The sequence below is a fragment of the Pristis pectinata genome, chromosome 21 (genome assembly GCF_009764475.1).
Source record: "Pristis pectinata isolate sPriPec2 chromosome 21, sPriPec2.1.pri, whole genome shotgun sequence".
In the NCBI taxonomy this organism is placed as follows: Eukaryota; Metazoa; Chordata; class Chondrichthyes; order Rhinopristiformes; family Pristidae; genus Pristis; species Pristis pectinata.
The window spans coordinates 6,361,321-6,373,572 of NC_067425.1; the positions used below are offsets into that span (position 1 = coordinate 6,361,321).

Here is a 12,252-nt window from a genome sequence, read left to right on the forward strand (position 1 = left end):
GGGAGGACGTACAAACTCCTTACAGACAGTGGCCGGAATTAAACCCGGGTTGCTGGCTCTGTAAAGCGTTACACTAACTGCTACACTAGGTAATGAGGCAGGAGAAAAGTGGGGAGGGAGCAGAGGAGGAACATGCAGTCCTCTGGACTCAAGATGAGTTCAACAATTTTAAATTATAACCAGTGCTCCCAATTTTTCAAAATGCAACTGCGGGGAAATAGACTTCCAATGCCACTTATAGTTCCTCCACAACTATCTTTTGTCAGTTTACTTGTCCCATTACCATCAGTTGAACTCTCTACACTACTGCAGATCTTCCCTTTTATTCTTTCTCCCCCTCCCCAATTTCCCTGCCTCTTCAAGCTCGCTACAACACAAACATTTTGCAGTTCTGGCAAAGATCAGCAAGCTGAAACATTAAATGTTTCTTTCTGCTGCCTGACCTGCTAATACCTCCACTGTTAGATTGTCAAGCAAATGCCAGTCGCAGCCTGTGTCTGAATCCTACTTGTGAAGAGAAGATATGCTGGCAAGGGTGGTAGGATCATTGTAACCTAGCAAGAGTTAGAGACTTTAAAAAAAAGAAATTGAAAGAAAATACACAAGTATTGTTAATTAATAATGCTCCCAAATCTATCACAAATACTTTTTACAGCAGGGCCAGAAACTGGAAGATGACAATGTCCAATTAATATCTGCACATAATACCATTGGCGCCTGATATTAATCCTCGGAGACCAACAGCAGAAATAAGAGTCAAACCCATCGAATATCAGGTAATTAATCAAATGAAATAGCAAAGCTTGCAATGTTCAAATTCTGTAATGTGGTACAAGAACCTCTGTGGTTATCATTGTAGAAGCGAACACCGTGTAATATTATGCTAACTGACAGCAAGATTAATTATTGCATGCTGTATCATTTAATGATCCTCATTCTACTGAGCAGACATACAACAGTAGACACTCTGCCCATCCACACCAGCACATGGACCTGTTTAACCATCCGCTCAGGGAACCAAGAGACCAATCTTTAGCATTACATACTATACAGCATTTTACAGAGCTGAAAAAGCCATTCAAGGTCACCAGTGCTCCATGTGAACCTCTTGCTTTGCTCCCATCTAATTCCAGTTAAAAGGAAAGCACACTGGATGGTGGAAATCAAAAATGCTGGAAATTTTCAGTAGGTCACATTATCTGTAGATACAGAAACTGTTTAGGTGATGGATCAAACACTTGAACAGTTAACTGTTTCTTTCCCACTAATATATCCCTCCCTTCATTTCTCCCTTGAGTGCTTATCCATGTTTCCCTGACATACACCATGCTATTTCCCTCAACTGCTCCTTGTGGTATAGACCTTTTTCTCATCACTCTCTGAGGAGAGACGTTTCTGCTGAATTCCTGGGTAGATTTATTGGCGACTATCCTGAAGTTTCGCTCCCTATTGTTGTTCTAAACTAGGAAGTGGAAAAACCTTCTTTATCCTACTGAAACTTCACAATTCCACGTTGGTGAGGTACACAATATCTCCAAAATAATAATTGCCTGCGTATGAAACGCATGGTGATAATTCTCTCCTGTGGCATCCTCCAGACCTGAATGCTCATTCTCCCTTGAGCTTTGGCCTCAGAGGAGGAAATTACAGGTGAACCAAATCTCAGACGAGGTGTGCGGCTGAAGGGGAGGGTTATTATGTCACAATTGGGAACGGCAGTGCTTTTCCCAATTCCTGAAGCCATGGTCAGAAGACAAATTCTACCTCCCCTATGCTAACTCGGCACTGATCAGGCATCCTCGCTGGCTCCAAGTTCTGGGCACTCTATACCCAAGTGACCCACTGGAGAAATATAAAAGGCAAAGGGAGGGTTGGTGTTGGGGTGGGGGGGGGATGGGGTTGAATAAAAATGTGTTTGACAAAGTGAGCCATTGAACCGTACAGCACAGAAGAAAGACATGCAGCCACATTCATCCAAGTCCATAGCCCTACAAATTTTTCCTTTTCAAATATTTATCCAATTTCCCTCTGAAAATTACCAATAATTCTGTTTCCACTAAACAATTTCCCCTCATCTACCTTTCTGGTTATTCTGCAAGCTGTCTGATAACTGGCACCTCCTACCAGTGAAGTTAGTTTCTTCCCTGATATTCTAAAACCCCACACAGCTTAAACAGAGTACGTACTGACAATGAGCAAAGTCTACTTAAAGTGCAGAGGTAACCAAGGTTAAAGTAATTTCTCCCAGTAAAAGCAGGGTAATTGTTCTGGAAAAATGCAATAAGTGGAGGGTATAATTACAAATAAATTATGTGCAGAATATCAATCTCAGTCACTTAAAGCAGTGTGGTACGAGGCTTGAGTGACAGGTGTATTAGCCAATCATCTCCATTCTACCTGGCTGTGGTACTAACACAACGTACAGCCTAATGTTAAACAACCGTTTTTCTGTTATTTTTCTTTGATCTAGGGAGGACAGTCCCAAGTTTTCCACACTAAGTGTGGACACAGAAGTGATAAGAGCTCAATGGAGAGCATTCTGACTGGTTGCATCACAGCCTGGTATGGAGGCTCCAATACACAGGATCGCAAGAGGTTGCAGAGGGTTGTAGACTCAGCCAGCTTCACCATGGGCACAACCCTCCCCACCATCGAGGACATCTTCAAAAGGTGGTGCCTCAAGAAGGTGGTATCCGTCACTAAGGACCCTCACCATCCGGGACATGCTCTCTTCTCGTTACTACCATCGGGGATGAGGTGCAGTTGCTTGAAGACCCACACTCAATGATTCAGGAACAGCTTCTTCCCCTCCACCATCACATTTCTGAACGAACCATGAACACTACCTTATTATTCCTTTTTTGCATTATTTATTTATTTTTGTAATTTATAGATTTTTATGTCTTTGCACTGTACTGCTGCCGCAAAACAACAAATTTCACATCATATGTCTGTGATAATAAATCTGATTCTGGTGCTTCTCTTTAAATGCTTATGTGACAATTTACCTTAAATAATGTACTTCAGAGAAAATAACACTACAGCGGGATAGGAGCTGTCCTTGAGCCTGGTGGTACATGCTTTCAGGCTTTTATATCTTCTGCCCAATGGGAGAGGGGAGAAGAGAGAATGTCCGAGGTGGGTGGGGTCTTTGATTATGCTGGCTACTTTGCTGGGGAAGTTCAAGGGGGACATCAGAGGGAGGTTTTTCATCCAGAGAGTGGTTGGTGCGTGGAATGCGCTGCCTGGGGTGGTGGTGGAGGCTGATACGTTGGTCAAGTTCAAGAGATTGTTAGATGAGCATATGGAGGAATTTAAGATAGAGGGATATGTGGGAGGAAGGGGTTAGATAGTCTTAGGAGTGGTTTGAAGGTCGGCATAACATGGTGGGCCGAAGGGCCCATATTGTGCTGGGTTCACTAAGTATGAGACATGTGATGACAATTCACTCCAGGGGCATCTTCCAGCAGCTCACCTGAATGCTCATTCACCCTCGAGCCTTTGACCACAGAGAGGGAAAATATGGGTGAATGAGACCTCATATGGGGTGTGACAACTTACATTACGCAGCTGGAGTGCTTCTGTTGTGGAAATGACTTGTAAAAGAGCAATCAGACAGTACTCACATGATGGCATCCACTGGCTTTTCAATGTGCGGTGAGGTGCAACCGAGAATTTCACCTGGGGACAGCGGTTTGCACTGTGGGACACAGATGTCATATTCCGATCGCAATTCCTGGCTGGTGGACTGGACAAATAGAGACGGACAGGGAGGGAAAGACAGAGGTACATTAAGAGGCAGCAGAGGAGAATAGTACTTCAGAACTACTGAAAAATTAGCCATAGAAAGAGACACAAGTTACAGTCAAACCTCATTAGTTCCTTCCCGCTGGGCCATCCATGCCAATCCCCACAACATTCAGTGAGTGTTTCCAGTGTCACATGAGCTATTCCCTAAATTTTACAGCCAACTAGATCACAGTTCTTTACTTTTTCCCCTTCAGTGACGCTTTGCTTAATGATTATTAAAGTGGGAGGGCTTTTCCTATAATAATCATTGATTGCAACACAGGGAACTTGCTCTGTATTTAAGAAGCTAAAAACATAGAAAAGCCAGCTGAGCTTTTATTTGACTTTAGGAAAATCGCACAGGTGTCAATCTTGGGTTCAAGTGTAGATCTGTTGCCTGCGAGTCCGAACATTCTGGGTTCATTTCCCACACCAGAGATTTCAAGATAAAATTCAGGCTGATACAATTAAGGGAATGCTGTGGTTGGTAAGTCCGACTTTCAGATAAAACTTTAAACCTACGACTGACTGTATGCCATCTCTGTTGGACATAAAGATTCCTGCAGCACTGTATCAGGAAAGAATTGTGGAGTTCTCCCCGGGGCTATGGGAAACATAAATCACTCAACCAAAATCAATAAAAATCCTTTATCTGTTCATTTATTTTCATGGACGTTTGTGACATCTTACTGTGTGCAAATTGAGAGCCATGTTTCCTACAAAACAGTAACAATCTTCATTGCTATAATGTGTTTGTGAACGACACACTTTCTGAGAGCTTTCTCTTTCTGGGAATGAGTGAAGTATCAAACAGCATTTTGTCCAGGTTCCTGCTCCTGACCACAACAGTCAAAGTGTGGTTGTGAACATCAACTAAGGTTAAGGTCACTTGACGTACCGCTGACAGGCCATGGACCTGAAACATTAGCTGCTTCCCTTTCTCTCTGCTGAGTCTTTCCAGCGATTTTGTGCTTTTATTTCAGATTTGCAGCAACTGCAAACATTTCAAGCACACTGGGGTGACTGTCTTTTGATCTAAATGCCTGTGGTGGTTCAAAAAGGAGCAAGAACAAAAAGAGGCCAAGGCCAAATTAGAGGGAGATGAAAGTAACCGCGACCAGTGGAGAGGCTGCGGCTTTCATCCAGCGCAGAGAAGCCAAGAGGGTATTCAGTTCATTGCTTGCTGACCTTCTTCTTGTCACCTGAAGCTCGTTGTGAACAATGGCCATTGGGAGATGGAAAAGTAGAATGTCGATGCTTTCTTTTCTCACCAGTGAGGGAGTCAAGGATTTCAAAAGTAAAGTATCATTGGACGGGGATAGTGATGAGAGTGGGACAGAATTAATTGCACAATAAACCAGCTCTAATAGCTACAACTACAGCCTTCACTGATAAATGTGAGCCTACTCTCCATCAGTGGGATAACCTCCAAATTATCACCTGTCAAATGAAGCATAAGAATAATGGACTTCATCAAGGTACAAAGCAGACAGCTGATAAATGCCCGACGTCACCAGGAGAGTTTTGAGAAATATTCATTCATCTCTCTCGGTTTCTGTTCAATAAGGTCAGTTTAAACTTGTCTAGGCAATCTATCAGAATGTCATTCTGTGATGTGCTGGATTGTTGGGGCCCTGGCGTTCAAAGGAGGAGGTGCTTCAAATGCCAGTCTCCCAGCCCCCTGCCACTGTTCAGCAGCAAGTTTGCTCCAGAGAATTCATCACAATTATCATGTACACCAGTGCTGCACTCTTACAGCTTCGTGACAAAGGCAGAGGCCCACTTGGAAACACTTCTGAAAATGAAGAGCAGTGGCTCAATCTCTCTAATGACCGGCTGACCTCCAATATATCCAGAGGGCAGGAATTTCAATTGTACCCCAGCAAACGCCTTTTGATGAAAATGCTTTTAGCAGTTCAAAAGGGAGCAGGAATAAAAAAGGGCCAAGGCAGAAGAAAGCAACCACTGCCAGGGAACAGGCTAGGGCTGTTACCTGGAGCACAGAAGGTCAAGGAGACACAATGTAAGTCCTTAAAATTACAGAATGGTTTAATACCATCGCTATGGAGATATTCCTGGCTGTGAGGCAGACCTATAAACCAGTGGCCATAAATATAAAGCAAAAAATAAACTGCTGGAGGAACTCAGAGAGGTGGGCAGTATCTGTAGAGGGAAATAGGCAGTCGATGTTTCAGGTCGAGACTGCATCACGATCTGAAACATTGACAATTCCTTTCCCTCCCCCCCACAGATGCTGCTGGAGCTGCTGAGGTCCTCCAGCAGATTGTCTGTTGCTCCATATTCCAGCATCTGCAGTCTCTTGTGTTTCCATGAGGTCATAAATATAATACAGCCATGAATAAATCCAATCGGGAATATAGGAGAAGCATCTTACGCAGAGCATGGTGAGAGTGTGGCACTCCCTCTCACAAGGGGGGACTGAGGCACATTTAAGGAAATGCTGGATAAACACACTGGAGAAAGTGAGATGTAGCAAAACAGAATTAAAAGGAGCTCATTGGACCATAAACCAGTTTTGGGTTGGATGGTTTGATCCTGCGTTGTAAAATTCTGAGTAAATATTTACTTCTTCTCACTGAAACACAACATAAGGCATCAGCCAAACCTCCCACTGGCTTCTAATCAGAGTCCATCAAAAGCTGAGACTATGTCTGCAAGACTCCCTCTCTTGCTTCATTCTCAGAAGACTTTTAAATTTCTAGGAGATATTATGCAACACTCTACAACAAAATTAACCTGTCCTTACACATTACCTGCTTCACAGCTAAAATATCCCCAGGCACCTCACAGAGACAGAATCAGAGAAAAAATAGGCATGAAGCCAATGATCTGGCAAGGTGACCAGAGAGGAATATAAAGCAGGGTGTTAAAGGAGGTGGTGAAGTGGTGCCAGGGGTTTCGGGAGGGAATTCCAATGGACCCAACAAGACTGAAAGGATTACTACTAATGGTGGACAGAAGAACCTAGATAAGGGGCTGGAGTTTGCTGAACAACAAGGGGTAGTGTTTGTAGGCCCAGAGGAGGCTACAGAGCTAGGAGGGGCAACCCTTGAAATGGAGGAGCTGAGAGACCAGGATTCTGTGCAGGTCAGCAAGGGTCGGGCTGTTGAATCAGCAGGAATTTGGCTTGGTAAAGCAAAACAGCAGCTAAGTTTCCATGTTTCCAGGCAACATATTCAGCCCCTCAAACTTAATCTGACTCAGTGCAATCCCATCAACCCCATTTCCCCCACATGTCCCTGTAACCTATTCTCTATCACATGCCCAGTTAAATCCTCCCTGATTTTTCTACCACCCACCCACACAAGAGACAATTTGCAGCAGCCAATTAACCTACCCACTTGTCCGACGACTACTTTGCCCAAGACTGCAAGAAACTGCAGAGAGTTGCGAACACAGCCCAGTCTATCATGAAAACCGGCCTCCCCTCCATTGACTGTGTCCACACTTCCCACTCAGGAAAGCAGCCAACATAATCAAAGACGCCTACCACCGCGGTTATTCTCTCTTCTCCCCCTTTCTATTGGGCAGAAGATACAAAAGCTTAAGAACACATACCACCAGGCTCAAGGATGGCTTCGATCCTACTCTTCATAAGATTCCTAAACAGACCTCTTGTACGATAAAGAACTCCTGACCTCTCAATCTATGTCTTCATAGTCCTTGCATCTTATTTGACTACCTGCACTAAACTTTCTTTGTAACACTAAATTCTGCATTCTGTTATTGTACTTCTGCTTTTTCTTTTGTACTATCTCAATGTACTTCTGTATGGAATGATCTGTCTGGATAGCTTGCAAACAAAGCTTTTCATTGTATCTCGGTACATATGACAATAATAAACCAATTACCAAGTGGGAGGAAATCAGAGTATCCTTGGGAAATCCACGCAGTCACAGGGAAAATTCGACAACTGCAACAAACAGCATCAGGGGCCAGGATTGAACCTGGGTCACTGGAACTGTGAGGCAGCCACTGTAAGTGCACAGATAGATGCCAAACCATCTTTGGTTAAAGTGGTTGTTGTGAACTCAAAGAATCGTCCAGTCCTACAGGTTTACGTCAGATTAAGGCTGAGATTACATAATGGGTGAGAATGGAAGTGAGAAAGATTTGGGTAAAGGTTCCAATGGCAGATCAGCACAAGCAGAGGCAGTTGATGGTACATAGGCAGAAAGAGGCAGTGTAGGTGGTGCCAAGGACATGAGGCCAAGAGATCAGCTCCAGGCTGAAAACATCGGTGAGGTTGAGAGCAGTTTAGTTCTGTCAGGGAGTGAGATGGAAGCTCAGTCCATTGCCAGTGAGGCTGGGGCACTGAAGAAAATGACGCTGGTCTTCCCAGTGCTTAACTGGAGGAAACTGCACCTCATCTGTCACTAGAGACTTGACAGGCAGACTGAGACACAGCGGGGGGAGCAGCCCAGAGAAAGGTGGGAGAAGTGGAGCTGGTGTGGTCAGTACACGTATGGAATCTTACACCGGCAGATATTATGATCCACTTAGACAACGATTTGCACTGAACTTTGAAACAGGAGGAGGTGTCTAGAGTGGCCATTTAGCTGCTTCAGCTTGAACCACCATTCAATTAAATCACAGCTTATTGTACCTTAACTTCATAACCCTGGCAAGGTTCTGTATGCTGAACCATAATCCGTCATCTTAGTTCTAACAGTTTTAGTTGAGCCCCAGCCTCAGCTGCACCTGATTGCCACCACCCTTCCTGACATCACCCCTGAATGGAATGACTCTAACGTTTGCCTCTTTATTCCGGATTCCCTGGCCAGAGGAAATAATTCCTCTCCATCTAGCCTCTCCAATGCTTTAACCATCTCGGAATTACAAAGGCATACAGCACAGAAGCATCACTTGACCTACTGAGTCTGTGCCAATTCTTTCAAGGAGCGATCCGCCTCACTTAGATCACCCCTTACACTCCTGGACTCGAGGGAACACAAGTCTAATCCAGGAAATCTAATCTTGTTGTGTAACCCTCTTAGTTTCTAATCACTGCTCTAACAGGTAAACTGATTGGCTTTATCTTACTGCTGTGTTACAACACGTTAATACATTCTTAAACAATAGCACCTGCGCATGGGATTATTCCTTTCAATGGTACTTAAATGCAGTGAACTATTGTACAAGTCTATGGGAAGTTGCACAGAGCAAACTGAGGGACAGGCTGTAACAAATTTGTGCTGTAACAAATCTTCCACTTTGGTCATCAATTATTGAAACAATTGATCAAATAGTCAGACACAGTATACTTTTTTAAATGGTTTAGACTGAGAGACGCTGCAAGTCTGGCCGAGGTACCAGTAGGTTCAACCAGCTCCTGCTTACATTTTCCCATTTAACACGAGAGGTGTCAGGTTGCCAGCTAATAAATAAAACAAATTTTGTGTTTGTTTTACTGACAACAACACTTCAATTGTTTTACTGCAGGAGAATGGGAGGAAGGAGGGTGGAGGGAATTTACAATGTGGAACTCTGCCTGCACTGATTCACTGTGATGTTCTCTTGGGATGTTTTGCAATGTGTTCGAGATGATGTATAAATCCATGTAGGTGCTGAGAACAGAATGTTGTTCCTTTATGGCTTTAGCAGATAATGCCCAGATCAGGTGCTCGTGACACTGATGCAGAGTAAACCTCCTGTGGCTCTGGCTCACTCACATGCATTGGGCTCCACTCTGATAGTCACTGCACGGTACAGGCACGGTAGTGTAGTGGTTAGCGTAACGCTTTACAGCACCAGCAACCCGGGTTCAAATCCGGCCACTGCCTGCAAGGAGTTTGTACATTCTCCCTGTGTCTGCGTGGGTTTCCTCCGGGTGCTCTGGTTTCCTCCCACATTCCAAAGATGTAGGGGTTAGGAAGTTGTGGGCATGCTACATTGGTGCCGGAAGTGTGGCAACACTTGCGGCCTGCCCCCAGAACACTACACAAAAAGATGTATTTCACTGTGTGTTTTGATGTACATGTGACAAATAAAGGTATCTTATCTACTTAGGAAATGCTAGGTGGAAAATTGCAAGGTTTTCAGAGTGAGGTGGGTGATTACACTGTGATTACCCTGTGGATACTGCAGGGTTATGGTGGAGTGGGTGGCATTGCTTGAGATCCAGGGTGAGGGTACACTGGAATCAGTGCAGGGAGGCTAGATGTACAAGGTTACTCTGTGGTAATGCTGGAGGGACAGTGGGGCTGGTGTGGGGTAGTGCTGGTGCTATAGTGGGGTTACAGAGTTACTGAGGGTAATCCTGGAGTCATAGTGGGGTTTGTGCAGAGAGAGATAGAGAAAAGTGTTTTGACAACACCTTCAGCACTGTCTGCACAAAATCCTCCAAATTCACTCGAGGATCTGTGTGCAGTTCTGGTTGCCCCATTACAAAAAGTTTGTGGAAGCTTTGGAAGGGGTGCTCAAGAGGTTTATGAGGATGCTGCCTGGATTAGAGGATATGAGCTATAAGGAGAAGTTGGATAGATGGACTCTGGCCTCACGATCTACCTTGTGACCTTGTACCTTATTGTCTACCTGCACTGCACTTTCTCTGTAGCTGTGACACTTTACTCTGTACTGTTATTGTTTTTACCTGTACTACCTCAATACACTCTGTACTAACTCAATGTAACTGCACTGTGTAATGAATTGACCTGTACGATCAGTATGCAAGACAAGTTTTTCACTGTACCTCGGTACAAGTGACAATAATAAACCAATACCAATAACAATAAACTCTGCAGCGTCGGAGGCTGAGGGGAAACCTGATAGAAGTTTATAAGATTATGAGAGGTATAGATAGGGTAGCAGTCAGTATCTTTTCCCCAGGGTAGAAATGTCAAGTACTAGAGGACATGCATTTAAGGTGAGAGGGGAGGAGTTTAGGGAAGATGTGCGGATTAGGTTTTCTTTTACACAGAGAGTGGTGGGTGCCTGGAACAGGCTGCCAGGAGTGCTGGTGGAAGCAGATACGATAGTGGCGTTTAAGAAGCTTTCAGATAGACACATGAATATGCAGGGAATGGGGGATATGGGTAATGTTCAGGCAGATTTAGTTTAATGTGGCATCATGTTTGGCACAGACATCGTGGGTTGAAGGGCCTGTTCCTATGTTGTACTGTTCTATGTTCTCTGTAATAAGTGAACCAACATCAGTGTCCTCTCCCAGACCAATATCCTGGCATTGAGGCCCCAGTTACACTCAGTTGGCTACAATGGGGCAGGCTGCATCATTCACAGAACTCCCATAATAGACACTCTACTCTGAGCTCTGTCAGGTAGACAGAGGATGAGATTCAGAGATACACTCAAGGAAATGCAACATCCCCACTAACTCCTAGCAGTCTCTGGCCCAAAGTGGAGAAGGAGCATTCAGAAAGCTACAACAAGTTCATGCATCAGATACACTCAAAAGCTCTGTATAAATAGCAGAAAGAGTGCACCATCTCACAAACAACACACCCCACTGCCCCGTGAGCACCACCTGCCCCATCCAGAATCTGCAGTTCCCACATTGGCCATGTCAGACCTCACAAACCAGAGTAGAAGTGAGTCATCCTCAATCTCGAGGGACTGCCTAAGAAGTGCGTGGAGTAACTGAGATTATGCTGGCGTTACCATGGTATTGGTATTGGTTTACTTTTGTCATGTGTACCGAGGTACAATGACAAACTGTCTTGCATACTGTTCATACAGATCAATTCATTGCACAGTGCATTGAGGTAGTACAGGGTAAAACAATATAGAATGCAAAATAAAGTGTCCCTTACCTGCAACGCTGCCACAAACTGGATTGTGCTGACCAGAGCCAGCGCCGAGCCCTGAGGAAAGTTGAAGCGCACCATGTCGACAAAGTGTGTGCTGTCGATTTTGATATCCACAAACACGTAGAGCATCTTTATTCCGGCCGTGGCATCAATTGGAACTGAAAGGAAGGAGAACAGTGGAAGTCAGCACACTGACCAGAGGGTGGATACAGCAATAGGGACACAAGAGACCGCAGGTGCTGGAATCTGGAGCAAGACAATACTCACTGGCCTGTAATTCCCAGGGTTATCCCTACTACCTCTCTTGAACAAAGGAACAACATTTGCCACCCTCCATTCATCTGGCACTACTCCTGTGGCCAGTGAGGACACAAAGATCATCGCCAAAGGCACAGCAATCCCTTCCCTCGCTTCCTGTAATAACCTTGGATATATCCCGTCTGGCCCCGGTAACTGATCTATCCTAATGTTTTTCAAAAGTTCCAGCACATCCTCTTTCCTCACATCGACATGCCCTGGTGTATCAGCCTGTTGTACGCCATCCTCACAAATGTCAAGGTCTCTCTCACTGGTGAATACTGAAGCAAAGTATTCATTAAGGACCTCCCCTACCTCTTCCGACTCCAGGCACATGTTTCCTCTATTATCCCTGATTGGTCCTACCCTCACTCTAGTC

The 12,252-nt window shown here is 44.6% G+C and overlaps 1 protein-coding gene across 3 annotated transcripts in view; it reads right to left on the reverse strand.

Moving 5' to 3' along the window:
* The window catches only part of dph1 (diphthamide biosynthesis 1), a 618,447-nt gene that overhangs the window by 318,472 nt on the left and 287,723 nt on the right, over nucleotides 1-12,252 (reverse strand). For all 3 annotated transcript variants that reach the window (XM_052035832.1, XM_052035833.1, XM_052035831.1), the window contains 2 exons: nucleotides 11,580-11,734; nucleotides 3,627-3,748 (listed from right to left, as the gene is read on the reverse strand). In XM_052035832.1, the coding sequence (XP_051891792.1) occupies nucleotides 3,627-3,748; nucleotides 11,580-11,734 (277 nt within the window). The remainder of the gene's footprint in view (nucleotides 1-3,626; nucleotides 3,749-11,579; nucleotides 11,735-12,252) is intronic.